This window comes from Aspergillus luchuensis, chromosome 7 (assembly GCF_016861625.1).
Source record: "Aspergillus luchuensis IFO 4308 DNA, chromosome 7, nearly complete sequence".
Taxonomy (NCBI): Eukaryota; Fungi; Ascomycota; class Eurotiomycetes; order Eurotiales; family Aspergillaceae; genus Aspergillus; species Aspergillus luchuensis.
The window spans coordinates 3,061,454-3,088,376 of record NC_054855.1 but is presented as its reverse complement, the minus strand read 5'-3'; the positions used below and the strand labels follow the sequence as shown (position 1 = coordinate 3,088,376).

At 52.3% G+C, this 26,923-nt stretch overlaps 10 protein-coding genes across 10 annotated transcripts; 7 read left to right on the top strand and 3 right to left on the bottom strand.

Moving 5' to 3' along the window:
• Positions 1 to 894: 894 nt before the first annotated feature.
• AKAW2_71036A (uncharacterized protein) lies at positions 895 to 2,278 on the top strand (the record flags this gene model as incomplete). Its single annotated transcript, XM_041683684.1, has 2 exons — positions 895 to 1,618; positions 1,689 to 2,278. 2 exons carry the CDS (start codon positions 895 to 897, stop codon positions 2,276 to 2,278), a joined length of 1,314 nt encoding a protein of 437 aa, XP_041547920.1.
• A 2,331-nt stretch (positions 2,279 to 4,609) lies between these two features.
• Positions 4,610 to 4,975, top strand: AKAW2_71035A (DC1 domain-containing protein; the record flags this gene model as incomplete). The annotated part of the gene is made up of 1 exon (XM_041683683.1): positions 4,610 to 4,975. One exon carries the CDS (start codon positions 4,610 to 4,612, stop codon positions 4,973 to 4,975), a length of 366 nt encoding a protein of 121 aa, XP_041547919.1.
• A 2,592-nt stretch (positions 4,976 to 7,567) lies between these two features.
• AKAW2_71034A (putative GPI anchored cell wall protein (Dan4)) lies at positions 7,568 to 8,668 on the top strand (the record flags this gene model as incomplete). Its single annotated transcript, XM_041683682.1, has 1 exon — positions 7,568 to 8,668. One exon carries the CDS (start codon positions 7,568 to 7,570, stop codon positions 8,666 to 8,668), a length of 1,101 nt encoding a protein of 366 aa, XP_041547918.1.
• Positions 8,669 to 9,238: 570 nt separating this feature from the next.
• pex4 (putative ubiquitin conjugating enzyme (UbcJ)) lies at positions 9,239 to 9,789 on the bottom strand (the record flags this gene model as incomplete). The annotated part of the gene is made up of 2 exons (XM_041683681.1): positions 9,239 to 9,558; positions 9,633 to 9,789. The coding sequence occupies 2 exons, from the start codon at positions 9,787 to 9,789 to the stop codon at positions 9,239 to 9,241; spliced, it is 477 nt and encodes a 158-aa protein (XP_041547917.1).
• Positions 9,790 to 10,207: 418 nt separating this feature from the next.
• On the top strand, positions 10,208 to 11,482 carry NTG2 (endonuclease III domain-containing protein; the record flags this gene model as incomplete). Its single annotated transcript, XM_041683680.1, has 1 exon — positions 10,208 to 11,482. One exon carries the CDS (start codon positions 10,208 to 10,210, stop codon positions 11,480 to 11,482), a length of 1,275 nt encoding a protein of 424 aa, XP_041547916.1.
• Positions 11,483 to 11,927: 445 nt separating this feature from the next.
• Positions 11,928 to 13,319, top strand: AKAW2_71031A (uncharacterized protein; the record flags this gene model as incomplete). The annotated part of the gene is made up of 1 exon (XM_041683679.1): positions 11,928 to 13,319. The coding sequence occupies one exon, from the start codon at positions 11,928 to 11,930 to the stop codon at positions 13,317 to 13,319; it is 1,392 nt and encodes a 463-aa protein (XP_041547915.1).
• A 1,214-nt stretch (positions 13,320 to 14,533) lies between these two features.
• On the top strand, positions 14,534 to 16,983 carry AKAW2_71030A (putative DNA helicase; the record flags this gene model as incomplete). Its single annotated transcript, XM_041683676.1, has 5 exons — positions 14,534 to 15,123; positions 15,206 to 15,238; positions 15,290 to 16,722; positions 16,770 to 16,830; positions 16,899 to 16,983. 5 exons carry the CDS (start codon positions 14,534 to 14,536, stop codon positions 16,981 to 16,983), a joined length of 2,202 nt encoding a protein of 733 aa, XP_041547914.1.
• Positions 16,984 to 19,247: 2,264 nt separating this feature from the next.
• Positions 19,248 to 20,906, top strand: AKAW2_71029A (uncharacterized protein; the record flags this gene model as incomplete). The annotated part of the gene is made up of 1 exon (XM_041683675.1): positions 19,248 to 20,906. One exon carries the CDS (start codon positions 19,248 to 19,250, stop codon positions 20,904 to 20,906), a length of 1,659 nt encoding a protein of 552 aa, XP_041547913.1.
• A 389-nt stretch (positions 20,907 to 21,295) lies between these two features.
• Positions 21,296 to 22,366, bottom strand: GPI11 (PIG-F family protein; the record flags this gene model as incomplete). The annotated part of the gene is made up of 3 exons (XM_041683674.1): positions 21,296 to 21,440; positions 21,524 to 21,810; positions 21,875 to 22,366. The coding sequence occupies 3 exons, from the start codon at positions 22,364 to 22,366 to the stop codon at positions 21,296 to 21,298; spliced, it is 924 nt and encodes a 307-aa protein (XP_041547912.1).
• A 460-nt stretch (positions 22,367 to 22,826) lies between these two features.
• Positions 22,827 to 26,111, bottom strand: AKAW2_71027S (putative Rho GTPase activator (Sac7); the record flags this gene model as incomplete). Its single annotated transcript, XM_041683673.1, has 3 exons — positions 22,827 to 25,543; positions 25,600 to 25,752; positions 25,949 to 26,111. 3 exons carry the CDS (start codon positions 26,109 to 26,111, stop codon positions 22,827 to 22,829), a joined length of 3,033 nt encoding a protein of 1,010 aa, XP_041547911.1.
• Positions 26,112 to 26,923: the final 812 nt, after the last annotated feature.

Sequence of the window (26,923 nt, the reverse complement as noted above, 5' to 3'; positions counted from 1 at the left end):
TGTGTAGCGGTAGTTGATGACGCAGTCCATCACACCTATGGACAGGTACCTTGCCGTGCGTTTGATGTTCCCTAATGAGGCAATTCATCAGTTCGATGAGACCGAGATCCCCGGAGCAGGTTCAACTGATAAAGGCTACTACGAAGGTCCAAGTGTGCGGATGTTGAAAAATGCGATTTTAGTGAGAACATTCCAGCATTAAGGGGAGAGCAGCCTTGCTACCCCGATCGGTTCGGTTCCTGGTCATCCACTTAAATGCCATATGATTGGAAACCCGTGCCTTGTACTAATCACTTAGTCCGCATTAGATGGAGTTGGTCCCGATCTAGCGGCTTGGTGGCTTGGGCCGGATGAACGGCTTGCATGAGCTGGGATGCCTTGTCGGGAAAATCCGTCGCAAAGCAGCGCTTACAGCCTGAACAAACCATTGAGAGAAACCCACGTCATGTTCCCCTCTTATGTTGGACCAACATCGTATTAAGAGGTCTCCACCCGACCATACGGAGTTCTTGTGACCAGTTCTATCTCCCTACGGGGATATCATAGCGTCTTGGAAGAAGTACTCGGGAGACTTAGCGATTTATGACACCAAAAGAGACAATGCGCACTCACAAACATGCATCTCAGGGTCCAGATATTATATTAATGTTACATCGCTTCAAGGGGTCTCACGCTAAGGGGCCCGTTCATCCCTACAAGGCCCTACTAGCGTAGTCCGGGGGAGGCTTCTAGAGAGATTATAGGCAAATTAAACCGTTATTAGGTACCTCCAATCATCCAAGCGAGTACATCTGGTCTCCCAAATATCATTACTACTTAATTCAAGCAACCCAATATCTTCTGCGACCTGTCAAATGCCTCCCAACCCACGAAACTATATCCAACACGCCCCAAATGCTTCTCCCAAGGCGACTCTTACGACCATGTTCCCTCATCTTTCTAAGTACACACACATGCCACCTACTACTCATTTTCATCTTCCTTTACGGCCTAGCAATCAACCTAGCCCGCCTAACATGCTGGCGCGACCCGACATCCGCCTTCTTCGCCGAAGACCAAGCATACAAGCCCGCCTACTCCATCCTCCGCACAGAACAAGCCAACGAACTCATCCAACAAGCCAACAGCAACACCCTCCCCCAGCACTTCCAGACCAAAGCCTCTGCCCATCCCACGATGTGCGTCGGAATCGCCTCAGTAGCACGAAAGGGTGCACGGTACCTCCAGGGCGCAGTCGGCTCCATCCTCGAGGGCCTCACCGCGACAGAGAGAGAAGACATGTACCTTATCATCTTCATCGCGCATTCTGATCCAGCGGAGCATCCAGCGTATACGGAGCCATGGCTCCGTGCTCTCGCTGACAAGGTGCTTGTCTATGATCCGGATGTAGTGGATATAGAACATATTCGCAGTTTGGAGACCCCAGAAGCGAAGAAGTTCGCTCGTGAAAAGGGTCTGTTTGATTATACGTATCTTCTTAAAGAGTGCGGTAAGCAAAATACGTCGTATACGGTTATGCTGGAAGATGATGTCGTTGCTTTGGATGGGTGGTATCATCGGACTAAGCAGGCTTTGGATGTCGCGGAGCGGAAGGCGGAGGAGGAAGGGGTGGAGCAGTGTAAGATATGATTACACCACTTCAGCGGCATTTTCATCGTGGGAATAAGCTAATAGAGATATCGTCACAGGGCTTTATCTCCGACTCTTCTACACCGAGATATTCCTCGGATGGAACTCAGAAGAGTGGCCCATCTACCTCTTCTTTTCTCTCCTTGCCGTGTCTGTGATCGTGGCCACAACCACAGCAACCCGATACTGTTGCCCATCTACGGCTAGATACCTCTCGAACGAGATCATAACCATCCTCTCTTTAGTGGTCACTCCCCTCCTCATCACCCTCTTTTTCGCCGCCGGACGGCACACAATGCTCCCAATCCCCGAGGGAGTGCACGCGATGCCCAAGTTCGGCTGCTGCTCTCAGGGGTTCGTCTTTCCACAGACCCGCATTGGAGACTTGGTATCCTGGTATGAGAGTAACCAAGCCGGGTATGTGGATATGCTCACGGAGAGTTACGCCGACCAGAACGGGGAGGTTCGCTGGGCGTTGACGCCTAGTGTATTGCAGCATGTTGGGAGTAGGAGCTCGAAGACGAATGCGCTGGGGAAGCATAGGGAGCGGCTGACGATGGCTGAAAGGATTTGGAATTTTGGGTTCGAGGAGAATGATCCCGGGGAGTTGAGGCTGGAGCATAGACTGCGGGATGAGGGTCGGGGGTAGAGTTGTAGTTTTGTGGTGGATATGCTTTTTTAGCTGTTTTGTATATCTAGGTTATGGTGGTATATGGTTGTACTTTGGTGTTACGGATTATGTATATACAAGCTGGTATTATCTTTCTTGGAAGAACTGGCATATGTGCATGGTCATGGGCTGTAATCGTGCTTAAATCAGACATTCTGAATTAAAACTTGACTATAGAACAACTGCAGACAAGAAACAGTGCATGATAATCTGAATGGAGTATACAGTGAAGCGATACTTATAAAGTCCATTATTTGATGTTTCAGACAAAAGTTCATGAACCGGTCTTGGACCTTCCCAGCACATATGTGCGAATTGCGCAAATCCAATGTCATCTTCCTAATGATCAGCCTTGAAGCCCATCGAGGCCCACTCGGCATTGACCTTAGCCTGAAGGTCCTCAGGGTATGAGTTCTTGAAGTCCACAGCCTCCTAGTTAGGTCCAGTTATGTACTCAGTAGGCATCAAAGCGTCAGAGACAACCTTGCCACCCTGGACAGGGGAACCGTTTCCATGACCCATGTACGGAATCAGAGGGAATCCACGGACATCATCGTAAAATTACTCATCATAACCAAACCAGCCAAGTGATCCTTGTCGTAAACCATAGCACGGGCAATTGACCAATTGGTCCAGTTTTTCTCTGGTGAGGAGATGACGTGCATACCATAAATCTGGATATACTTTGGCTGCATACTTTGCCATCGATGTTTCGGTTAAGCATCGTATTTTATATGCTTTCACTAGCAGTACTATCTTCCCTCAGTGAGAGATCTCGAGAAGGAATTAGTTTTCGTTGAGCATGATCATCGGAGACGAACTGGAATGGTTCCTATAGTCATGAGGTCATCTTGAATCTCGACCCAACTCGCCTCTCGATGATTCTTTGCCTCTGCTTCCTGTACACAAAATGCCGCAAGCATATTGATCGTGACTATCGAACGCGGAAATGATAGTCGTCAATAGTAGAGTGTATACCTTGCAGATTGCCCTATAGCAGAAGTAGGGAATGGTTTTCGTAATTCATATCAAAACTCGAACGTTCAAAAGATCATTTATTCTGGATGGAATTGTTTGATATGGACAGTAGGAATGTCAATGGCTTAAAGTAATTGATTATTACTTTTCATTTTTGTGTTACACATGTTTACTTGTCCAGTTACTGATAGCTTACGAACGGTACATGGCGAATCACCTCTGCAGCTGGCAGTGAAGCTGAGACGTTACGATATCGTTGTGCTTTTGCTGGATTATGAAGCCAATGCACTAGGGACTATAACAATTGATAAAAGGTTGGTGGAAATTGCTGCTGAACATGTAGATATCGCCATGATACAGCTACTAATCGCAAATACGAACGTCATCACTGCCATTGGAGGCTGGGCGTTGTTGCGTGCAGTCTCAAATGACCAATATGAAGCCGCCAGTTTCCTGTTGAACCAGGGCTTCGATCTGCATTCCAAAGCAGAGGTTGCTCGAGATGCTCAGAGGGGATTCCATTGTGAATTAGAAGCAAAAGTTCAACTTCTCCGTGAACAATAAATTCCCTTCGATGTCCAAGATGAACACGGTCGAATCTCTCTCTTTGATGCCGTGCAGATTGGTCATTACGAAGTCGCCAAGCTCTTACTTGAAGCGGGTGCCAATCCTAACACCACCGAGCGTGGAGCTCTAGCGCCAATACCTCATTATACAAAGGACCCCTTTTGATTTGAAATAAATCGGGTAAGATTGCTGCGCATACACCGCTGTTCTTCGCAGCAGGAACTGGAGACGACTGCATGGTTGAGCTTCAGCTATCTCACGATGCAGAAGCTGACCCTGACGATGAATACGGTAGAGATCGATAATGTGGGCTGCTGAGAAAGGGTTTGAACCTATCGTGAAGATGCTTCTCGCAAAAGGCGCAAGTGTAGAATATCTTGACCAGTCCGGTGAATCTCCACTTCTTTGGGCGCTGAGAGCTTGCACCTCGAGGCTCCGGGAGATAGTAACACGAAGCTATGGCGCAGTGATTACGAACGGGACCGGAGATACAAACGCCGTAGTATGGTTATTACTACGATATGGTGCCAACCCAAACATCGGAAGTCACCATAGCCGAGTGCCTTTGTTTTGGGCTATAAGCAGCAGCTCAGCAGCATCGGTAGAGGCTCTTCTAAAAGCAGGATGCGATCCAATCGCGAAAAACAGGTACGGACGCCCACCTCTGATGAGCGCCACAATACGTGGTAAAGTCTGGATAATAGCAGCATTACTCACATCGCTGAGAATCAAGATGCACTGGATGACTATGGAAGAAGCGCGGTCATGGAAGGTCGGAGGGCGAGGTATTTTCATGTCATTTTGGCGATATTGTCGCAGTGCTCCGGCAAGATCTCTAGTCTTCCCGAATCTATCCTCCGCTTGGATGGCTACCAAGGAGAAGTGGCTTGCGATGTGTGTCAGGTTTATGTAGACGGTGATGGGGTGTATTATCGTTGCTCGAGATGCAATGATTATCGGTTTGCCATTTGCGATGACTGCAAGACGCGAGGAATGGTGCACCTGTCTGAATGGGGTCGCATGAAATGCGTCAATTGGAACAGAAGCAACTTGACGCGGAGCGACGAGTTAGGTTTGATGATATGTATTGTCCTTGCCGCGGATGGATCAGGCCTCGGTGAGATATACTAAACATGTGAGAGTTTTATGTCGCTAGGCTTACGCTGAATGAACAGGTTGGAATAGGAACAGAAGACTCGGCTTGGTAGCATCTAGACAGTGGATATGCAATTGCGATGCAACCCATAGAATGACGGACTTGTCAGAAAAAGGAACTAAGTGGATTCCACATCAAGCCTTGGGGCGATTCTGAAACGCCCATGGCCGCTGTCATTGTCTGATGCGGTGTGTCAGTGGATTCATGCGGGGAGATGGTACCCCCGGATACATTTCTGGTTTGCACTGAAGGAATAAGCTTTTCGGATTGCAGGGTAGTTCTTGAAAAATTAGACGCTGAGGTATAGAAGATGGAGAAAGTACAAGATAATATGTCCCCGTCAATATTGGAGGTGGTGCAGTAAGAGCGGCGACATATTATCCAGCAATTCTAGACTAGACTATTACATGTGACACGGTTCATGTAGAGTACGATTTGCTAATCATCCTGTAAAAGTGAGACAGTCTAACCCGACCGGAATATATATTTGGCTGTCCGCTGTTGCTGCTGCTGCCGGCTGCAAGGCGTGGATAAATATAGTAGCCAATAGATACCAGCTACCGTAAATGTAATTATCACAGTGCTGATGCCACGTCGTATAGATACGGGATTGTTATAAGCCATGGCTGACTGCGTTGGACCGACTCTCACTCGTATTCACTATCAGTGTTTTTCATCCATCCTCAATATAAGATTTGTATTAGGCCACCCATGGGACAACGAGGCAAAGCCATCCCTCCGCCTAAACGCTGCCTGAAGGACAGAAGCAAAGATGAGCAACCGGGATCAAAAACACTAATCCAGGAACAGATTAGTGCAAGCCTCGTTCCCAAGCTGTGAGCCAATAAAATGTCGTGATAGTGGCACCACTTCAGCTACAGGGCCAAGAATAGCCTAGCAGATCCCCGATCCGGTGGACACTAGGCTCTGTGTGGTTTAGCGCGTGACCTAATCGGAGCTAAGCCCCCCTCGCCGACACTTGACCGGATGCGGAGAGGTTTCTTGCTAGTTTTTTTGCTCGGGATTCCGGAATGATGGTTTTGACAGGGTAGACGGGAGGGGATTTACATACCGATGGTGGAATTGTCTGCGATCGGTAATGAGGGATGAGGGGTAGTCTTGGTGAAGGGGGGAATTATTTAGTGGTTTGTTAGAGGTTGAGGCAAGGGAAATCAATCCAGGAACCATAGGATTAGATTCATCTTCCCCTGACGAAAGGGAGAGAGGGAATGAGTCCACTCAATCAATGGTTGCCAATAGTCACGGTGACGGGGGGAGGAACAGACCAGGTCGCACTGGGTAACTAACTAATTGCATAGTAATTAACTCTCTGATCAAGCTATAGATAGGTCATCGGTAAGTTCCATGTGCTCCCATTATAAACTCACAGTAGTCGCGCCTATCACAATTTCTTCTCAGCAGAAAAGAGTAAAGTAGGAAAGAAAAGAAGAAAGTCACTGATTTCATGGTGTCGTCATTGATTCAGATTGCCTTCCTTATTCGGGGTTTTCTGGTCGGGACGTTCCCGCCGTTTTTTTTCGTTTTTACTATGTAGAATTTTCTTGGGGGGTAAAAATATGTGAAACATTCGAGACGGTTTTGACCGGTGGATTGACATTTCCGGTCGCGGGTAGGGAAGATACCCCTCACTCCTTTCACTCTTTAATACTCAGCTATCTATCTATTTATTATTATTATTATTATTATTATCAAGTATGTGTCGACTGCAGACCCCAACAGCCTAGACAATTGGGGTACCGCATTCATCCAATGCTATTCTAGAAGGGAATTGGCGCAATGGCTGGACCTCTGATGCTGACGTTGACAATACCTTAGTTGGGACCTCCGTCGCTTGCTGCCCTCCCCATCTGGGATGAGCCAAAGAAGTGGTCCCCAAGGTTCAGGGCCATCCATCCAAGACAATCCAAACTCCGGTTATCCGTACCTGCAAGTAGCGAGTTGGATCTACCGATATAGTAGAAAGTAAGTAGTCGAGTCGTACTAGTACCGAGTGGTGGTAGGATGGGCAGTGCAGTGCCACAATTTGTGCTAGGAAGATTCCTTTATTAGGAGGACTAAACTAGTAGCATCGTTAACTAAAGTATCTCCGATACTATTCCTGTCCATCTCGACCGACTGGATTTTCTCGAAGCTCCACTTCGGACCTGCCAAGCCGAACCAGGCCTGCCTTGTTTTTTCTGCCCAGTCATTTGTCCCCGTTGGACTAGTATTTATCAGTCCATCCACTGCCAGGCAACCAACTACTCTTGTCTTCTTTCCCATCCTTCCGGTGTGGCTTGTCTTCAACCCAATTCACTGTGTCATCTGAAGACTCTTGGGTGAGACACCTCACAGCCTTCCTCTCGCTAGCGCCCAGCTTTATTATCTGCCAACCCGCCATCGCTCATCTTCCTCTTCCTCTTTCGCTACTATCTTCTCGACTCAGTCTCCCGTTTCCTAATTCGGTATCGGATCGAACTATAGTCAACTCCGTTTCATCCATCGTCGGATTACCCTCTTCTTCCCCTGAATCTTATCACCCAACTCAATCACATCGATCCAGCGCCATGGCGTTCCTTACTCGCTTGCTTCACGTCCTGCTGCTGTCGTTGATCGCCTGCGCTGCTATCGCGGCCCCGACTGCCGATCAGTCTGATGCCGCCAACTCGGTGGTCGACTCGACTTCCCACGGCTATCTCAGTAGCTTTGAGGACAAGGCCCTGCATCTGTATGAAAAGTTCCGTCACGGAGTTTTTCATTCCGCAGATGACAACGCCCAGACTGTGGAGGAGGATGCTGCACTGTCCAGCCGGGCCAACCTCGCCAAGCGACAGGGTGTGAGCAATTCGACGAGCGCTGCAGAAACCAGCCAGGCGACGGAACCTGCCACGACTTCGGCGACTGCTGCGGCCACCACTCAAGCGGAGACCTCTGCCAGCAGCGCTGACTCGACTTCGGCCGAACCCACCTCCGCTGCCACCACCGCCGCCGCCACCACCGCGCATACAACCGCCGTGCAGACTACATCTAGCTCTAGCAGCAGTGAATCCAGCTCTAGCAGCAGTGAGTCGAGCTCTAGTAGCAGTGAGTCTAGCTCCTCGTCCACGTCTCCTGTCACCACCTCCTCCACCTCCTCCTCTTCTTCGTCGTCGACGTCGACCTCTTCGACTTCATCGACTTCGTCCACTGCGTCCTCTTCTTCTTCTTCATCCACCTCCTCTTCTACTACCTCTGCCTCTACCTCTTCATCCACATCTTCTTCTTCGTCCTCCTCTCACACTCGGACAGCATCTTCTACCACCAGCGTGCCTGCCACCACCACCTCGTCGACCTCGTCCACTTCCACTTCCAGCTCGACCTCATCCACCGCAAGGTCGACCACCATGCACACCACGAGCTCCACATCGCAGGATACGACCAGCACGACCAGCCAGCCCACCACCCCGTACACCTCCACCTACAAGATCACCACCACTCTGCCCGACGGTCAGCAGAGCACCGTGACAGCCGTGACAGTCGTGCATCCTACCGAAACCGCCCGCGAGGTGGCCACCGGCACCCAGGCATCTCCGGGGCTGCAGACCGACTCTGCTGCCTCTGCCAATGGATTCGCGCGCGAGTTCGCTCTCATGATGGGAGGAGCTGCCGTGGTGGCCATGGCCTTGTAGCCCTCTCTCAGCCTGTGACAACAATACTCTACCATTCAAGTGCATATTCGGCGTTAAATTTTATTCTCACATTTCGAAAATGTTTTATGATACCTCACGATCCTTGAGCAAGCAAACACGCTAGCATGTGCATATTTCTCCGGCGTCCAAATACCAGTCTCTCCTTGAAAGCGCTGCATAAATGGGTTGCAATTTACAGTTTACAATGGTGTTGAAAAGGAAATTTGTTTCTTTATGATGACATGTCTCTCGTTATGATCCTGTCCCAACTTGCAACTACCTACCTACATACATACATACATACATACATACTATGTTTCCAGCGTGTGCATATTAGAATTGTCACTGCGACTGGTGTATTTACAACCAACTGAACCAACTGAACCATGTGAACCTTAACTGAACGTGAATAATCGTATCATATCGTGCTCCTGGGTATTTAACTACACTTATCAACACATAATCCCACAACCTCATCGCATATATATATCCCCCACCCCCATAATCATAACCCCAACATCACACTCCTCATCCCATCCCCACCGACCCAAACGCAGAAAAGATATTAAATCATAGAGTAGCCCTCTCCTCCTCGGTCCAAAACCGCACCAAACTCTCCCAAGCAGCCACATCCCCATCCCTCAACAACGCGGCCACATCGACATTAAGCGGCGAATCGGGTCTCGGATCCGTCAACAACTGATGAATCGCACTCAACGTACTACTCAAGGTATACACCGGACTCCAATGCTCCGTGGTCAACAACGTCAGACAGATCTCGCCCGTGGTGAAGCTGATATTGGGATGGCTGATTTTCGTCTTGAAGGTGATTTTCGGCGGGGTGAGGGGGTAGGTTGGGGGGATTTGGATGGAGAGGGTCCATAACCCATCTAGAAGCATTTTTGATGATGTTAGTTGGTGGGTGAGAAATGGTATGTATGTGGGGAGGGAGGAATAGGCATACTCTCGTAAGGCGTCCCCGGAACACCTTTTAATACTGCTTCCCAGTGGAGGAGGTCGTCTTCGTCGACGGGACCGAGGTGCAGGAGGGCTTCGTTGGGAGAGTTCGTGTAGTCTTTTAGTTCGCGGAGGAGGCGGTGCGTTGTTTGTGAGGAGGCCATATTCTTTTTCTTTTCCCGTTGGGACTATGTGAAAGTGTGTGGCTGTGTGTGTAGGTTGGTATGTGGAGGAGGGGTGAATTGATAGGAGTGATTGATAGTTGGTTGGATGAATGGAGATAGGAAGCAAGCAAGCAGATAAGGTGGATGTCACGGTGGCTGGTGCGGGTGCGGTGCAGTGCTCCGTCGTGTCGCGCCGAGGCTCAGAACTGTCGTGGGTCTCGGCCACTGCTTGATTGGCTTTCCGGTCGGTCTCGGCTTCCGAACCCCCATGTGTAATCCGCCGTCACTGAGTCGCTCGCCCCTTGTTGAGCCTAATTCAGTCGATCTCGGATTTACTACATGGTTTATTTTCATGTGAAGAATTGTTTATACGGCACGGAGTACAGTTTATCCAAGCTAGAGCTAGGCTGGTATCAACATGCGCACTTCTCGGGCATCTAGAGAAACTGCCAAGGTGCTGCAGGCTTTGTCGCCTCCTGCTCGACGAACAACTCGCAGTTCGGCTCAGGCTGCTAGTCGCCTTCAGGGTTTTGCTTTTGGGGGTGCTACTGCCCCGGATGTATCTGTCAGTGATGATGATACTTCCTCGCTCTCGTCTGTGCCGACGGTTGATATTGAGGATATCATGGAGCCGCCGGCCAAGCGTCGCAAGAGTGCGTTGAGCGCCACGTCTACCAGGGCGAATGCGCGCTCTAGCCGGAGAGCCGTCAAGACAGAGACTCCAATCAAAGAAGAGACTCTTGTCAAAGCAGAAACTTCTGTCGAAGAAGCACCGGTCAAGAAAGAACCACTTGAGAAGCCGTCAAAAGCACGACGGACGCCCGCTCGCAAGATCAAAACCGAGGACGGCGCCTACTCCATGCAGCCCCCCTCCAACTGGGAGACTATGTATGACATGGTTAAGAAGATGCGAGAGGCAAATCCCACTGCACCCGTTGACACCATGGGCTGCGCCGAACTCTACTGGCGTGCGTCCTCTCCGCGCGACCGCCGGTTCCAGACTCTCGTCGCACTCATGCTGTCGTCTCAAACCAAGGACACAGTCACGGCGGTGGCCATGCAGCGGTTGCACACGGAGCTTGGAGACCAGTCGACGAGCATTGTGAAGAAAGAGCCTGAAGAGTATGACTGGAAGCCCACAGACCAGGTCAAGGATAGCACTCTCAATCTGGAGAACATCCTAGCCGTCACTCCTGAGCGACTCAACGAGCTCATTGCCAAGGTGGGCTTCCACAACAACAAAACCAAGTATATCAAGGCCGCAGCCATTATCCTCCGCGATCAATATGATTCCGATATTCCGTCGACTGCGACTGAACTGATGAAGCTCCCTGGCGTCGGTCCGAAGATGGCGTTTCTGTGCATGAGCGCGGCGTGGGGCAAGCACGAAGGCATTGGCGTTGATGTGCACGTTCATCGCATTACCAATCTCTGGGGCTGGCACAAGACAAAGAATCCGGAGGAAACTCGCATGGCGCTGGAATCGTGGCTACCAAAAGACAAATGGCACGAGATTAACAAACTGCTGGTCGGCTTAGGACAGACAGTCTGCTTACCTGTAGCTCGGAGATGTGGCGAATGCGATCTTGCAGGAACCAAGCTCTGTAAGAGCGAAATCAGGGGTCTAGTAACACCAAAGCGAGACGCTGCTGTGAAGCAGGAGGGGCCAAAGGTGAAGGTCGAGCAGGAGTAGAAGTTGAACCCAGTCATGGGATTGAATGCCCCAGGCAACTCGTCAGTCACTCTTAATGTTTTGCCTTAATTGTTTGGTGGGGAAACACAACCACCAGCCTTCTTCCTCTGTTGACCGAATGTTTACCTGTGTTAACCAGACATCTCTTCCGTCAAATCATCAAGTTGTATTCTATTGATCTTCGATAACGTTGTCGAGACTTTCATCACTGTGCTTAACAGCTAGCTCGGCTCGAGTTACGCTCTCACTCGTGCTGCTAAGCGTAAGTTCTTCCATCAGGTTGATTGTGTGACACGGTGAACCTACTAACATGGTCCGATTATGTGCAGGTTGGATGCAAATTAGTGTCATCGAGGACGACAGTTGGATTCTCGCTTTCGATACCGTTCAATCGACCATACCGCCACCTGGGACTTGCCGAAGGTCTGATTCTTAAATTGTCAGGATGGAGGTCACAAAGAAGGGCCCTACCCTGTTCGATTTGCCAGAAAATATCAGAAATAAAATCTTCGACTTCGCTGCTCTGCGTCGTTCTTGTATCATCGACTTCACCCTGGAGCGAGACCGCATGAAGCGAGACCCGCCTTATTGTCATAGAACCGAAACGCGAGCGCATCGCAGCCCTTGGCTTCCGCTCAGCCGCTGCTATCATCCAAAGCTGCCAACACAGCTGTTCCTGTCGTGTCACACCCTGCGCCGGGAGGCCGGTGCCTATTTCTTCTCCCGTAATCGCTTCAGCATGTTTCTTCGCGGCCGGGCAGACTATAAAAACTTTGAAGCATCATTGCAATGGGGCTTGGAACATATTCGGTACTTGCATGTGGATCTCGGTCATAAGGATAACCGAACGCTCAAGCTGGCGGGTGGTTCCCACCAAACATTGTTGACGTGGTGGGCGGAGTTCTGCAAGCTCGCAGCAATCGACATGCCGAATCTCAGATACTTCAGCCTCAAATGCAAAGCCTATGAGCAGGAAGTGGTTGTTCGTGTGATGCGTGATATGGATCCGTTTCCCAGCCTGTTCAAGTGCGCCTTCTATTTCAGCAATGATCAGGATAAGATCTATAGTTTCCTGCCTGTGATGAAGCGCACGGCGCGCCGCCTGACGGACAATCTTGATGTCCCGCCGTTTCCGTTCATGTATCTGCCCCGGGAACTTCAGCTGATGGTGCTCGGGCACCTGCTCATCTGTCGTTCCGATCCGTGCATGGCCGAACCTGCTCCGGGCCTGATCGTCTTGGATTACCGCGACCGTCTGCGCTTCAAATCTTGCTGTGGCACCTGCTCGCCGGTTGGAGGCATTTGCTTCTGTGATAAGACCGAGACGGTATTCTCGACGGGCTGCACCTGCTTCGCCTCGCCATTGCGCTATTTCCTGGTCAGTCGGGAGTTCCATGAGCTCGCTCGTAAGGTCTTCTGGGGCCGCAACAGATTTATGTTCGTGGAGGAGGATCCGACCTACACCATGGGCTTCCTGAGTGGCATTCCCACGGAATCAACGATTCTGGTGCAGCACTTGACCTTCCACTTTCCCTTGTGCTTTCGACCCACTCCGCAGACGGGAGCCCGCTCCGCGGACGCGAATCTGCGGCACTGGGCAGTTCTGCGCCGTTTCATCCGGGAGCACTTTGATCTGGCGCGCCTAACCCTGAAGATCCATGACCAGGGCCGGGCCACGTCAATGTACACTATGGACAACCGCAAGAGATATTTGCGCCGGCTGCTTATGGAGTTTACCGACATGAGAGGGCTGCGAGGGTACCGGGTGTATCTGCGAGATGACCGCGGGTTCGAGAGACAGGCCGTGATGGCTGTCATGGGGCGATGGGCTCCTTGAGATGCCGCGATGCCTATCGGGTCTTAGATCTTTCACCTCTCTGGCAGAACAGGGAACACATATCTTCGTGGTTGATGGTTGATGATTGATGGTTGTTGCAGATAGCGAGTTGATGCACATAGATACGTGTGTGCTTTTCTTTTCTTTACTTTACCTTTTCTTCTCCTGTGTCTTTTCTTTGTTAAAACATGAAAACTCGTCTCCATACAGATAGCGATGCTCATGCAGGTGATGGATGCCTATTCTGCTGTTAGCTCTTTTTCTGTTTTTTCCTTTCTCATGTGTCTTTTCTTCACAGAACACGAAAACTTACCTCTGATGATTATGATCTGAAGCAGATAGATGCCTGTGGTATTTTTATTAATTTTCTTCTCTTTTCTTCTCTTCTCTTGTGTTTCCCTTTCACAGAACACGAACACTTACTTTATGGGATTGACTCCCCGAGATCTTGATGGTTGAGTCTGATTCAAACTCAGCCTGCCGTTCATCCAGAGAGTCAGTGTCAACACCATCCTGAGATAGCCAAGTGTTGACGTGTCTGCCTGTCACATATGCATGATATCCATCACCAACGACGTGACCTAGTTATCAGAAATAATATGCCGATAGATAGTCTGTCTCTTCATCATCCTTACCTAGTAGATAGACAGATAGTAGAGTGATGCACGTAAGTAAACACCAAAACCAAGCACCCAGAAAGTAAACTCAGTGAAGAGTGAGAAGGGTAGAGTATAGAAGACAAGGAAGAGAATTATCACCGTGTTGTTCTTCCCAAGATAATACCTATTCCTCTCGCTCACCTAATCGACACCAAACGGGGCCATAGCAGATTAACTGCAGCATACGGATGATTACGAGAGTGCCTCGTATTTTCACCCTCCTTCACCAGTGATATAGATACGGTCGTGTTCATACACTAGAAGTAGTAGCTAGTAGCTAGTAAGTAGCATAGCTAGGGTTGGTTCGTGATCATGCTGCATGCATGCATGCATGAGATATATAGATATGACTAAGCACCGCACCGCACCGCACCCGCATGAAGTCAGAAGTCAGAAGTCACCCTCACAACTAAGATGAATATTTCCCCCGCGCTGGGCTGTCAACATTATTCTCCAACTCTATTACTGTATACAATATTCCCCCAATCCCAATCCCAATCCCAATCCCACCCCTACACACACACACACATACATATACCCCAATAGATACACAAAATGTCCCCAATCCATCCCCCCACCTTCGCAACCACACAACTCACCCTCCTCCGCGCGGAACAAACCGCCGAAATAACCTCCAACAACCTCTTCACCAGCAGCGCCATCACCACCGCGTCGCCATCCACCCGACGCACACTGCAAGCGACAGGCCATGCCCTGACAGGTATTGTTCTCTCGCAATGTAGGACGGGGCTGGGGGGGAGGGTGGTGGGGGAGTTTGTGGCGGATGCGGCTGTTACCAATACTTCTTCTTCTTCTTCTACTAATTCTAAATCTGGTTCCAAGGGTGGTAATGGTGGTGGTGGTGGGGATGGGAAGTTGAGGTTAGGGGCGCATGGGGTTAGGGTTGGGGATGTGGTTAAGGTTGTTGAGATTAGTTCTAGTAATAGTTCTAGTTCTGGGGTGGGTGGTGGGAAGAAGGGGAAAGAGGGGAAAGATGGGAAAGATGGGAAAGGAGGAGGGGTGGAAGGGGTTGTGACGAGGGTTGGGGAGAGTGCGGTTTGGGTTGCGTTTGGGGGGAAGGATTCTGGTAAAGGGAGTAAGGATGAGGATGGGGTGGAGGAGTTGTGGGGGAGGAAGGTTTGGATGTGAGTCGTCGTCTTGCTAGTTCCTTTCTTCTTTGGATATGTTCTTGGCTATACGTGGTGAGTGAGTTGCTAATAGGGCTAGGATCAAACTTGCCAATGATGTTACGTATAGACGGTATGTTTCCTATTCATTGATTCTACAAAGCTATACTTACCAATGGTGTAGGATGAACCAGACCATGGAGAAATTGGTCAAAATGACCGACTCTGAACATACCCATTTCATGCGTGTTGCGTTTGGTCAGACCTCGCCTATGTTGCCAGACTACGATTCTATCGGGCCTCTGGAGTTTACGGATCCTACGCTGAATGACTCCCAGAAGGAGGCCATTCGGTTTGCTCTGGCGGCGCGCGAAATTGCCCTCATTCATGGCCCGCCCGGGACCGGCAAGACGCACACGCTGATCGAGTTGATCGTGCAGATGGTGCAGCGCAAGCAGCGGGTGCTGGTCTGCGGTCCGTCAAACATCTCCGTCGACAACATCGTGGAGAGATTGGCGCCGAAGAAGGTCCCCGTGGTGCGCATCGGACATCCGGCGCGGTTGCTCCCGTCCGTCCTCGATCATTCGCTGGAAGTGCTGACGCATACGTCAGAGGCAGCGGAGATTGTTCGCGACGTCCGCAAGGAGATCGATCAGAAGCAGGCCAGTATTCGAAAAACCAGGTCAGCGCGGGAGCGACGGGCCATCTACGATGATCTGCGAGAACTGCGGCGCGAGTTCCGCGAGCGCGAGAACAAGTGCGTGGAGAACCTGGTCCGCGAGAGCAGCGTGGTGCTGGCAACGCTGCATGGAGCAGGTGGCCACCAGCTGAAGAACCAAAAGTTCGATGTGGTCATCATCGACGAGGCGAGTCAGGCACTGGAGGCGCAGTGCTGGATCCCGTTGTTGTCGGCATCCAAGGTGGTCCTGGCAGGTGATCACTTGCAGCTGCCGCCGACCGTCAAGTCGACCAAAGATGATGTTAGAAAGATGAAGGCCAAAGAGGAGGACAAGAAAGAAAACGGGGAGTTGCTGGACAATGTCTCGCTGGAGACAACTCTCTTCGACCGACTGCTGTCGATGCACGGCCCGGGAATCAAACGGATGCTCACGACCCAATACCGGATGCACGAGAAGATTATGCAATTTCCGTCGGACGAGTTGTATGACTCGAAATTGATGGCTGCAGACACTGTCAAGGCTCGACTGCTAAAGGACCTCCCCTACGAAGTGGAGGAGACCGATGACACCAAAGAGCCGCTGGTGTTCTGGGATACGCAAGGTGGTGATTTCCCTGAGAAGACCGAGGATGCGGATCTGGGCAAGAAAGCCCACCTGGGCGACAGTAAGAGCAACGACATGGAGGCTCTAGTGGTGAGCCGGCATGTCGATGCGCTGGTGGACGCAGGGATACACCCCGAAGACATTGCGGTGATTACGCCGTACAACGGTCAGCTGGCCGTGTTGTCGCAGATGCTGCGGGAGAAATACCCCAGCATTGAGCTGGGCAGCGTCGACGGATTCCAAGGGCGTGAAAAGGAAGCGGTGGTGGTGAGTCTGGTGCGCAGTAACAGCGAGCACGAAGTGGGATTCTTAGGGGAACGGCGTCGTCTCAACGGTAAGATCCCTGCCAAGTGGCGAGGGTGCATGGACTGACAGCATTAGTGGCCATGACGCGGCCGAAACGGCATCTGTGCATCTGCGGTGACTCGGAGACGATTAGCAAGTGAGTGCCCCTCTCGTAGTCAGCATTTATTTTGTAGGCAAATCGTTGACGTTGACTGTTCTCCACAGGGGCAGTGGGTTCCTTAAGCGATGGATGGCATTCCTGGAGGAACATGCTGATTTGCGGTATCCGAACGCTGGCGATCTGTTGTGATCATACCTAGATAGACTAGCTACGAAGTACCCTCGGACGTTGCTTGGGCCATGAGTGTCACCGATGGGAGGTCCTGCAATCAGATGCAGTGTCGTGCAACGTCTGCACCGAACGGTCCCTTGCAGGAGAACAACAGACCGTGAGTAGAACAAAACATACGCGCAAGGGATAGCATTGGAGGCAATTCAGACACGCGATGAAAGACTTGCCCAGAGAGTAAATGGTAAAGGTATGGGCGCATTCCCCTGTCACGTCAACCATCCACAATCCATAATTTAGCTAGAAATCTAGATTGTCCATGTGGCTGCTCGATGGAATTCCGGGAACCCCTCCCTTGGAGACGCCAAAGAAGAGGGGAAGGGGGAGATCATGCGTCATGGCGTTGTGAAGTGTGCAGGATCTAGAATCCCACGAGCGGGACAGTCAGCCTTGCTTCTGTCCACCGCATAGATCGATACTTAAATAGATACTACTAGTGATTCGCTAAATGAAGGAATGAGGATGATGTCCGACCGCGACCGAGGGAGACGGAGAGGGAGAGACGGAGAAGGAGGGAGGGCCCGTCAACGAAAGCGAACGGTTCCGAGCGTCTGATGGGCCAACTTAATCGGTTGTGGACGGGAGCGGAGGGGGGAGGAAGACCACTTGGCGTGTTTCAGCATGGAGGATTGCCATCGTGGTCCAATGATGAGAGAAAACTAAAAGAGGAGTTGAAGCAGTGAGTGAGTGAGTGAGTGAGTGAGTGGAGGAGGGAAAAGTTGGGAATGGGGCCGAAGGAGTGAGGGAGGAACATTCAGTTGTGTGTGAGGGAGTGTATGCATGGATGGTAAGTGATGAGTTGGCGCGGCACAGGTTGAAATTAAATTAACTCTTGCATATGCTGTATGCAGTAGTTAGTAGTAATGGTAGGATGGGAATTTACCCTTTCTTTTGAAATGATGAAAATATACCCTGGGAATATCCAGCAAGTAAATAGTAAACTAGTAAATTAGTAAAGAAAAAAAAAACTAATTCAAACAATGGAATCTTCCTCAGCAATGAATCATCGTTATTTACTAGTCAGTATTTAACTTAGTGGTGATAAAATAAATAAATATATTGTGGAACTAAAAATACACCCCCTGACACGCGCCGCGAGTGTTTCGAAATTCCACTCCGCTTCTTCTTCTTCTTCTCCATCCACCAGCAGCTCAGCTCCACTTTTGGGATGCGCTTCTCTCTCTTAGTTCTCTTTCCTTCGTCTCTGCCTGCTTGCTGCTCTCTGCTGCTGTTTGTCTGCTGCTGCTTTTCCCCCGGTCTTCTCTTCCTCTTCTCTTGCAGCTTCCTTCCATTCCTTCGTCTCTAATGCCACTTTGATTGATTACTTACTGGTTGGGGTCCAACTCTATACTTCTTTGGTGATTTCTCCCCCGATATTATTATCAGGGCAAAATATTCCATTCCTTCTGTTATTCCCCTCCCTCTTCTCTCTCTCTCTCTCTCTTTTCTCCTTCTCTGCTTCTCTCTCCTTCACCCACTCACTCACTCACTCCCACTCTTTCTCCATCGCCAATCCCGGGATATTCTTCCTGGATCCTCCCTGTTGGTGTTTGATAAGCTCGTCGACTTCCCGTATTCTGCTCCATCTTCGCCGATCCCGCCCGCTTCTTCTGAACTTCTGAGACTCTCTTCCCTGTTGCTCGTGTCGGGTACTAGTGAATCTTCGTCTCCAGTTGCCCCCAAACTCTTGGGTTTCCCTCCCCCCCATTTCAATGACGCTGTAGTGTCTCTCCCTACCAACTCGTCCATTAACTCTGATTTACTTCCCCTGCTATTATTACTCCGTTTTATCTATTTTTATTTGACCACCTTCTTCCCACTCTCGACTACTTCCTCTCCTCCTCAACCCCCCCCCCTCCTGCTGACTCCTTGGCTTCATTCCTTCCGACACTCTATTCTATTTTCTTCTTCCAAACCTATCGATCATGATTTGAACCCTTTTGCCAAGGTCAGCTTCCCCCCTCTGACATCCATCCTTCCAAAGTGGATGCCCTGCTGATGCTGGTGCCCGCAGCCTCACTCCTTTAGATTCCCACCCCCTCCGCTTTTCAGCTGGTGGCTCTGCGCCTTGGCGTATATCCAATCGTTCCTTGTCCCTGTCTTCGTATCTGTCCTTACCGATCGCTTCGACTGTCTTCCCCCCTTGCGCTCTTGTATGCCATTGGACTGGTTTGCACCGTGCATGTTTCATGTGTTGTCTATCCCTCTAAAGCCCGAGTTCCGACATGTCTGGTGCCAGTACAAGTACCACGCGAAGTGACTCCGCCCACAGTCGCATAGCCGACTCGCCCACTTCGAACCCTGCAGCTGCAGACGCTTGCTTTGATACTGCATTACCGCCCATGAGTTCCAAACAGATGGTCATCTCCACGCGTCGCCCACCCCGTGCTTCCGGATCCTCCCTGATCGCTACTAACCTCCGCAACACCAATCGCGCCGTCGCTACCCTGCCATACACTCCTCCCGGAACGACCACCATTGCTCGCGGGCCCAGCACACATCGTCGTACCGGCAGCACCCTCAAGACCGTCATGCGGAAGATCTTCACCCGCAAAAGCCGCGGGCAGGAGGACGACGATTCCGCTGATTGTCGGTTCGGCAACCACAGTCCGCGATCGAATCAATCGCTCGACAAGCCGCAACCGCTCTCCGGTTCGTGGAACGCCAAATCCACCAGTCCGTTGCAACAGGAACACGGGCCCGTCACCTCGTGGGAAGAGGCCCTGCGCAAGCTCGAACCGCACCCCCGCCGCCGACGGGCCACGCTGCCGAGCTTGATCTTTTCGGACGACGAATCTCGCAGTGCCCTGGAGGCGGTCGTGCATTCGGGCCGACCGACCAGTAGACGGGACAACAGTCCGCATGCCAACAGTGATCCGGATGAGGTCCGTCGCCGAGAGATGCGCCAGATCAAGCGTCGCTCCCGCAGCGCGACCGCCCTGCGTGGCATGGCCAAAGATCACCTGATGTCTCCCATTCAATGGCGACGCCGCAGTCTGGAGTCGTACGCGGGATCGACGACCTTTGGCGCGGTCTCCGAGGCTGATGCATCGGAACGACCCCCGACCCGGACCACAGTCGCCAGTGCCCCCAAACCCACAACGGAGCCGTCCTTCCTGGATGGACCGGATGAGGACGACGAGGAAGACGCACCAGAGGAGCCCATGCCCCAAATGGTGGGGACGCTAGTCAACTCATTACAACACGATGAGAACGTGACGCTGGAACAGCGACTGACCACCTTGGAGGTAAAATTGATCGACTTGGAATGTGCGATCGCACGCATACAGTCTGGGCGCAGTGAAACGCCGGCCGAGCCGTCGGGACAGAGGAAACCGTCACCCCCGACGACACGGCACAAGCGCAAGCAATCGTCGGCCCAGTCGCCGTCGGGTAGTGACGAGACCCCGGGCGCCAAGTCGCCCGGCGGCGCCGATCGCCCGTCTAGCACGAGCACACTGCGCCCGAACCATCTCCACCGCTCGCGCACATTGCAGGCCCCGTCGTCCACCTCGCTGCACGAATGCAATACCATCTCCGTCGAACAGTACAGCGCACTGGTGATGCTGCTGCGTCGGGAGCAGTCTGCGCGACGTAATCTCGAGGAACAGGTGTCCGGTCTGCGGAGCGATGTCGAGCAACTCACGCGCGTGGCACGCGAATCCATGGGCATGGGTCCGATTTATCCTATCCCAATTGACGCGCATGATATTATGCGCATGCGGCAGGCCCTGGGGCCGTCTCCGACCAACTCGGGGCCGCCGACGGAAAAGATCTCCCCGGACAGTGATTCCGAGGAGCGCCCGGAGCTCCCTCCGAAGGGAGACCTGTACCATCCGCGGTGGCCGTCGGCGCGACGCGTCGAAGTTGGCGGGATGATATGATGCCAACATTCATTCTTGCTCTTCTATTCCCCTTCTCACCCTCCCTCTTCTCCTCTCTAATGACCATATCTGCTTCATACCCTCATTGGTTATTTCTTTTTTTGAAAATGTTCTGCTTGTGGTTATGATATCCTGCATGAGATTGCGTGCATGAGTGATACTGTACATACCAATTGCTTTCATCTACGGACTGGCTGCCGGGCTGCAGCAATAGACTTATAGATCAATTGAAGAAGAAAAAGTCATAAATATACAATCACCCAGTAAGAAGAACATTAACAATTAAATCAATTAAGATATACTAAAACAGCTATACACGAAGCAACAACAACAACACCTGGATATCTACCCCCACAACCCAAACCATGCAAATGAAATAGGTGATCTCCCTAATCAACCTTCTTAACATCCTCCCCCTCCTCAAACCGCACCCTCTTCCCAAACAACACCGACCGCCCCAGCACCGAACCCAGCACGAAACCCACATACGCCCCGGTCAACAACGTAATCGGATACGCCTGCCACGGCCGATCCCTACACAATACACCCACCATTAGCCAACCCTATCCCATACATACATACAGGAAACAGAATGGAGAAAGGAAGAAGAAACATACCAATCCAGCGGCACCGGCACCGCCCCAAGCCACGCACCCACACAAGTCCCCAACGCCCCACCCCAAACAACATCCCCAGGCCTTTTGGCCCCCCACACCTCCTTCCAAACATTCCCATCAACACCATGAACATACACCAATGCCAGAGACGAGAGAATAGCCATATGCGCCGCGCAGAGCACCGTCTGGGCATGGTGAGTCGTGAACGGCGCGCCGAAGAGAATGAGCAGGATGCTGAGGACGGGGGTGGCGAGGAGGGTTGTCAATGTTAAGGAGAGGAGTGAAGCCTATTCCATTGGTCATAGTTCATTAGTGGGAATATTAATTGGAGGAGGTGGGGGGAGGACGTACAACAACCCGTCCACGAATAGCCGATGCAGTGGACGAGGAGGACGAGGACGAGTCCTTTGTGCGACGGCGGCCGACGCGGCCGGGACGGAGGATCACGTTTCCGTTCGTTGTTGATCCAGTGGTAGTAGTGGTTGCGGACGATGCGCTGGAGGTAGCAGCAGCAGTAGGGGTGGATGGGGATGTTGGTGTAGCTGCTGCGGTGGTGGTGGCAGAGTCGGTACCAGCGGCGGGGAGACAGATCATCACGTAGGCGACGTGGGCGAGAGCCAGGAAGGGCAATTGCTGGGCCATTTCGGAGACCGGGTCGTTGACCAGCGCGGGGAATCGCGCGGCGAAGGCGGAGAGAAGCGCTGCTGGGTGGATGTAGGAGTAGGTGGTTGCGAGTTGGGTCGGGAGGATGTTCACCGGGGGTGCGGCGGGTTTGTTGGAGGTGTCGGGCGGCGCGGAGGCGGCGCTGTTGGTTGTGAGGGGGGAGGGGGGTGGGGAGGCCATTTTGATAGAGAGGCGATGGGCCTGAGGGGGAAAGAGAGGGAGGGGAGGAGGAATTGGGGAGGTGGTGAGGTTGATTAGGAGCTGTGGAACGAAGAGATGCTTCGGAGGTGACGGAAGTGGAAGAAGAGGATTGGCTTTGTTTGGTTTGTTTGCATGGGTTAGTCTGGGGTTGTGGATGCCTGAGGTGTCAGGGGATGTTACAGATTTAGATTTACTTTGAAGATAGGCCATACAAGTCGGAAAACTCTACTATTCTGCAATAGTGTCATGTACCGTACATAATCTACACCTATTTGAAACACATGGCACGCCATCCCACAAGCAATACAAACATCATTCGTGACCCATAAATGCATCAACGACGATCCTCATGGCAGCCTCAAGCCACCTGTGCGTGAATCATGTCGTCCATTTCCATATCCTAAACCACTTAACAAAGGAAAAAATCAGAATTCTTCATCTATGAGGGTACAGCAGGCCCCGGTCCAGCGTCCGTTCCCTCCGTCTCTACTGGTGGAGAGGCAACGGGCACGGCCACGGGCTCTTGCTTCTGCTCTAAGCCAGGCACCGCAACAGGGCTCTCCGGTGTCCGTGGCTCTTCAGGGATTGCCGGAGGCAGTCCTGAACCCGGCAGTGGAGAGACCGGTGAACTTATTTGTCCCTCTTTAGGATAGCTAGTCACGTCGATCGGAGCAGGTCGGTTTCGCAGACTATCCTTGCCAGATGGTGACAGCGTGTGACTCGACACCGACAGGTCGGCTTCTGAGTTTACAGGGCTTCGCGTCCGGTCCCGCTCGGTGGACTCCTTGACACCATCCCGCACCTGTGCAACCTTGGCTTTGAACTTGCCAAACAGGCTGCGCTTCTCGGGTTCCACGAAAGAAGCGTCCTTGGCGGCCCCGTTGTTGCTGACTTCGGCGTCGAGACTCAGAGGTTGATAGGACGGATCGCTCGCAAATTGCTGCAGATCCGAAGGTGAGCTCCTGCTCGAGTGATGCCAACTGCCAATCGAGCTGGTGCTTCGGTCGGCGCCAGGTGTGGTGGCCATCAGCGGTGGCGACGCAAGTCCCAAGCCAATGTGTTCGTTGCTGCGTTTGGACGAGCGCGGGAACCGCCAACTGCGGCGATGCTCCTTGCGCTCCGCTCGCGCCGCATCATCGGTAGGGTCAGCATCAGAGTAGTCGGTGAACGATGACCGGGAGTTCATCGACGGAGTGCGTGAGCCATACGGCCGCAGCGATGTGTCGCCCGCCTGCTGTCCACCTTCGTGCGGCAACAGCTGCTTCTCCGGCCTGCCTTCTCGTGGCGGGCTCATATCATCGGAACTCGTAGTGTTAGGAGCTCGCGGCGTCGCTCCTCCAGCATCATTGTTGGCCTCCGCGTGTCGAGAAGCATGCAGGATCGCTGCTAATCCAGTATCAGATGTCGCAGCCTGCAGCGACTGAGACGAGCTTTGCGCACTTTCACTCGCGCTGCCAGGGATTCGCTTCTTCTTCAAGCGGTTTGGCTGTCGCGGCTCTTTATGCTCACCACTTGGTGGTGGTGACTTGGAGAACAGACTCGAAAGCTTGCGTTCCCGCGTCGGCGTCACCACCGCCGGCGGGGGTGAAGCAGCTATGGGTGGCAGTCCTTCCCGCAGGATAGGCCTGTCACCGACAAGCTTCTCTGTACTCCCTTGTTCAGGGTGTGGGATAGGCCTCTCTGCCATCAGCCTCTCCGCAATGGGCGCCTGAGCGGGCTTTTGAGCGATGGGCTGCTGAACAACTGGCTTTTCGATAGTCGGCTGTACAACAGCTGGCTTCTCCACACTGGGGTGTGCCGTAGGCTTCCCCGTATCGCCAACCCCATTCCCATTTTCAAGCGCACTCTTTGGTACGGGCCCGTGTGTGGACGAGTGGACATAGACAATCCCAGTCCCTGGCTCTACCACCTCTGTTATGGAGCCTTGACCATTTGTGGGTGGCGGAGTGCCCTGAGCATCCTGGTTAGGTGCAGGGCTCACCTGAACATTGGTCTGAGGCAACTCAGGTTGAGGTTGGGGCGCAGGCTGAGGTTGGGGGGCAATCTGGGTTTGGGGTGTAACCGGGGCTTCAGGAACCTGAGCCTGAGGCTGAGGAGCAACCTGGGGCTGAGGAGCAATCTGGGGCTGAGGGACAGGCTGAGTTTGAGGAGCAATCTGAGGTTGAGGAGCAGGCTGAGTTTGAGTAGGCTGGGGCTGAGGTTGAGGAGGCTGAGGGGTGTCCTCGGCAGGCGCAGGCGCACGGCTGGACGCCCGCGAGTGTTGCGCAGACGTGTGTGCCGATGAGTTGACCCCTGTGTTCTCCACCGCTCGTCCATATCGTGATGGAGGAATCACGGGCGTCATCTTGGACGGCAAAGTATTGCTGCGATGTACCCCAACACCGCCCAATGAGGTCGGTGTTGCAGGGCTTGCAGCATTGGAGTTGCGCGAATTCTTCGATGAGACAGACACATTCCGGCGCAAACTTCCATACTTTCGGAAGCTCTCCGCACCGCCACTGGCACTCGACACCGAGCGTCGAACATTGGAATGAGTGGTGGGCCGGCGGGCCAGACCTCCTTCGACCTCCTTGACCGTCTGCTCGTCGGCGGCAGTGCCGTTCATACCAAACAAAAAGTGGTCCTGGTTCTCAATCAGAAAAATGAGGACATCCTGACTCAACTTGTATTCGTCTGGAGACATGTCGTGCTGCGGATGCGACAACAACCCTGGTTGGAAGATGGCAGACAGATTGGCCGACGTCATGCGATTCTGATCCGACTTGGACGCAAAGACAGCCAGCAGGTCGAGAATGTAGAGCAACAGCTGTTTGTTCAACGGGGGTAGCTCGCGGATCAACTGTTGGTAAGCCGCGACCGCTTTAGCATGGTCGAAGGCCTCCGTTTCCGCGGGCGGGGCGTTGTTCTGAATCTGTTCCTGGACCTGTCGTTGATACGTGCGTAGGGGTTCGCGAAACCGTTCGTAAAAGTCGAGCGGGACAATGGGTTCGGGCAGCTGGTTCAAATAGCGCCGAAGAACGTTCGCAGCATCATGCACAGTGTAGCCAGTCCAATCCAAGCCCTTTCCATACCGTTCGGGGGAGTCGAAGATTTCCTGAAGATCTTTGATGCGCTTTGCAGAGCCACTCAGACGGAAGATGCCCTCAACGTCGGTCGCTAGCGAGACATACGTTAGCACCGATCTTATCGGACGGCCAGCATGGTCGATATACCTTTCTCTTTTAGATAAACTCCACACTTTGCGACCACGATGGGGACGTATCCGTAGATGAAGCTCTCGCCGTTGTCGTTGGTAAGGGAAATGGCGACGTTGGCGTACTTAATGCTGACGTTGAGGGGGATGCCGAATATACCCTGGGGTTTCTCTGCTGTTCATTAGCAAGTGTTGAAAGTAGAGCCCATCAAACGCGACATTCAAGGTAGCTACGGAAGTGCATGCTGCAAAAGGCGACAGGCGACGATGCGATGGGATCCCACGGACGCCCCACGATCGCATCGCCGCCGAGCTTCCCCGCAGCGCAGCAAACCCAACCCAAGATCCTAGTATACCACCACACATACCTTTTGGTTCCTCCTTTCTAGTATTTCTCTTGAATTGTCTCCACCAGGAAGCCAAATCACGTTTCGACGGCGGCGAGGTTGCAATAGTCTCAGGGGGGGCAGCGGTGGGTGGAAGCCGGTGCAGGGGATCGACACCCGGGTGCGACTTGCCGGTGGTAACCATAGTGGGCAGTGCGCGATGAAAACGAGGGTTCCAGACGAGATGCGACGTGCCTGCGGAGGTATAGAAATATAGCGACCGGACCAGACCCTGCTAATCCGAGGCCTCCGTCACCGCCCTTGTTGTTGGCGCGAGAAATTCCGGGGCTGGGAGGCGTGATCCCAAAATAGCACGAGGACTAGTCAGGCTGCGGATTTTAAGTGCCGCGCCGTCCGAAACACGTACAGTAGCAGAGAACCGGTAAAACAGACACTGGGAATTTTTCCGACGGTGGAGAGAAAGGATGGGAGACAGCGAAGGGTGGACAACGTACGAAGGAGAAGGATAGGGGAGATAGGGAGGGATGGAGTGAGAAATGAAAGGAGGTTAACAAGGGAACGCAGGAAGCCGGAGTAGATGTAGGAGAGAGGAGGGGGGAAGATGGGGGCAGGCAGGCAGCGCTGGCAAGAACGAGACGAAGCAGGACAGAACACGAGCAAATCAACGAATGCCGGACTGTCCGTCAACGATGAACGGTTCGGAGGGGAGAAGATGGTGGTGGTAAATGATGAGCAACAATAAGGGAGTCTAGCAATCAGGAATGAACCTCAGGCTGAGAGGCTGATTTGGGGCCCTCCGACAGGGCGGATGGGATGGTGGTTGCGTGGGTGAGCAGCAGCAGAGATGCTTCTTGGCTGGTCTGGGGGTGAAACCAATGACCATCATCTGAACCAAGGAAACGCGAGAGCTGCAGTCAGATCGATAGATACTTCGGAGAGTTGGTCGTTGTCGTTGAAGATGGTGACAATGGTGGTGGTTACTATGCGTGATGATGG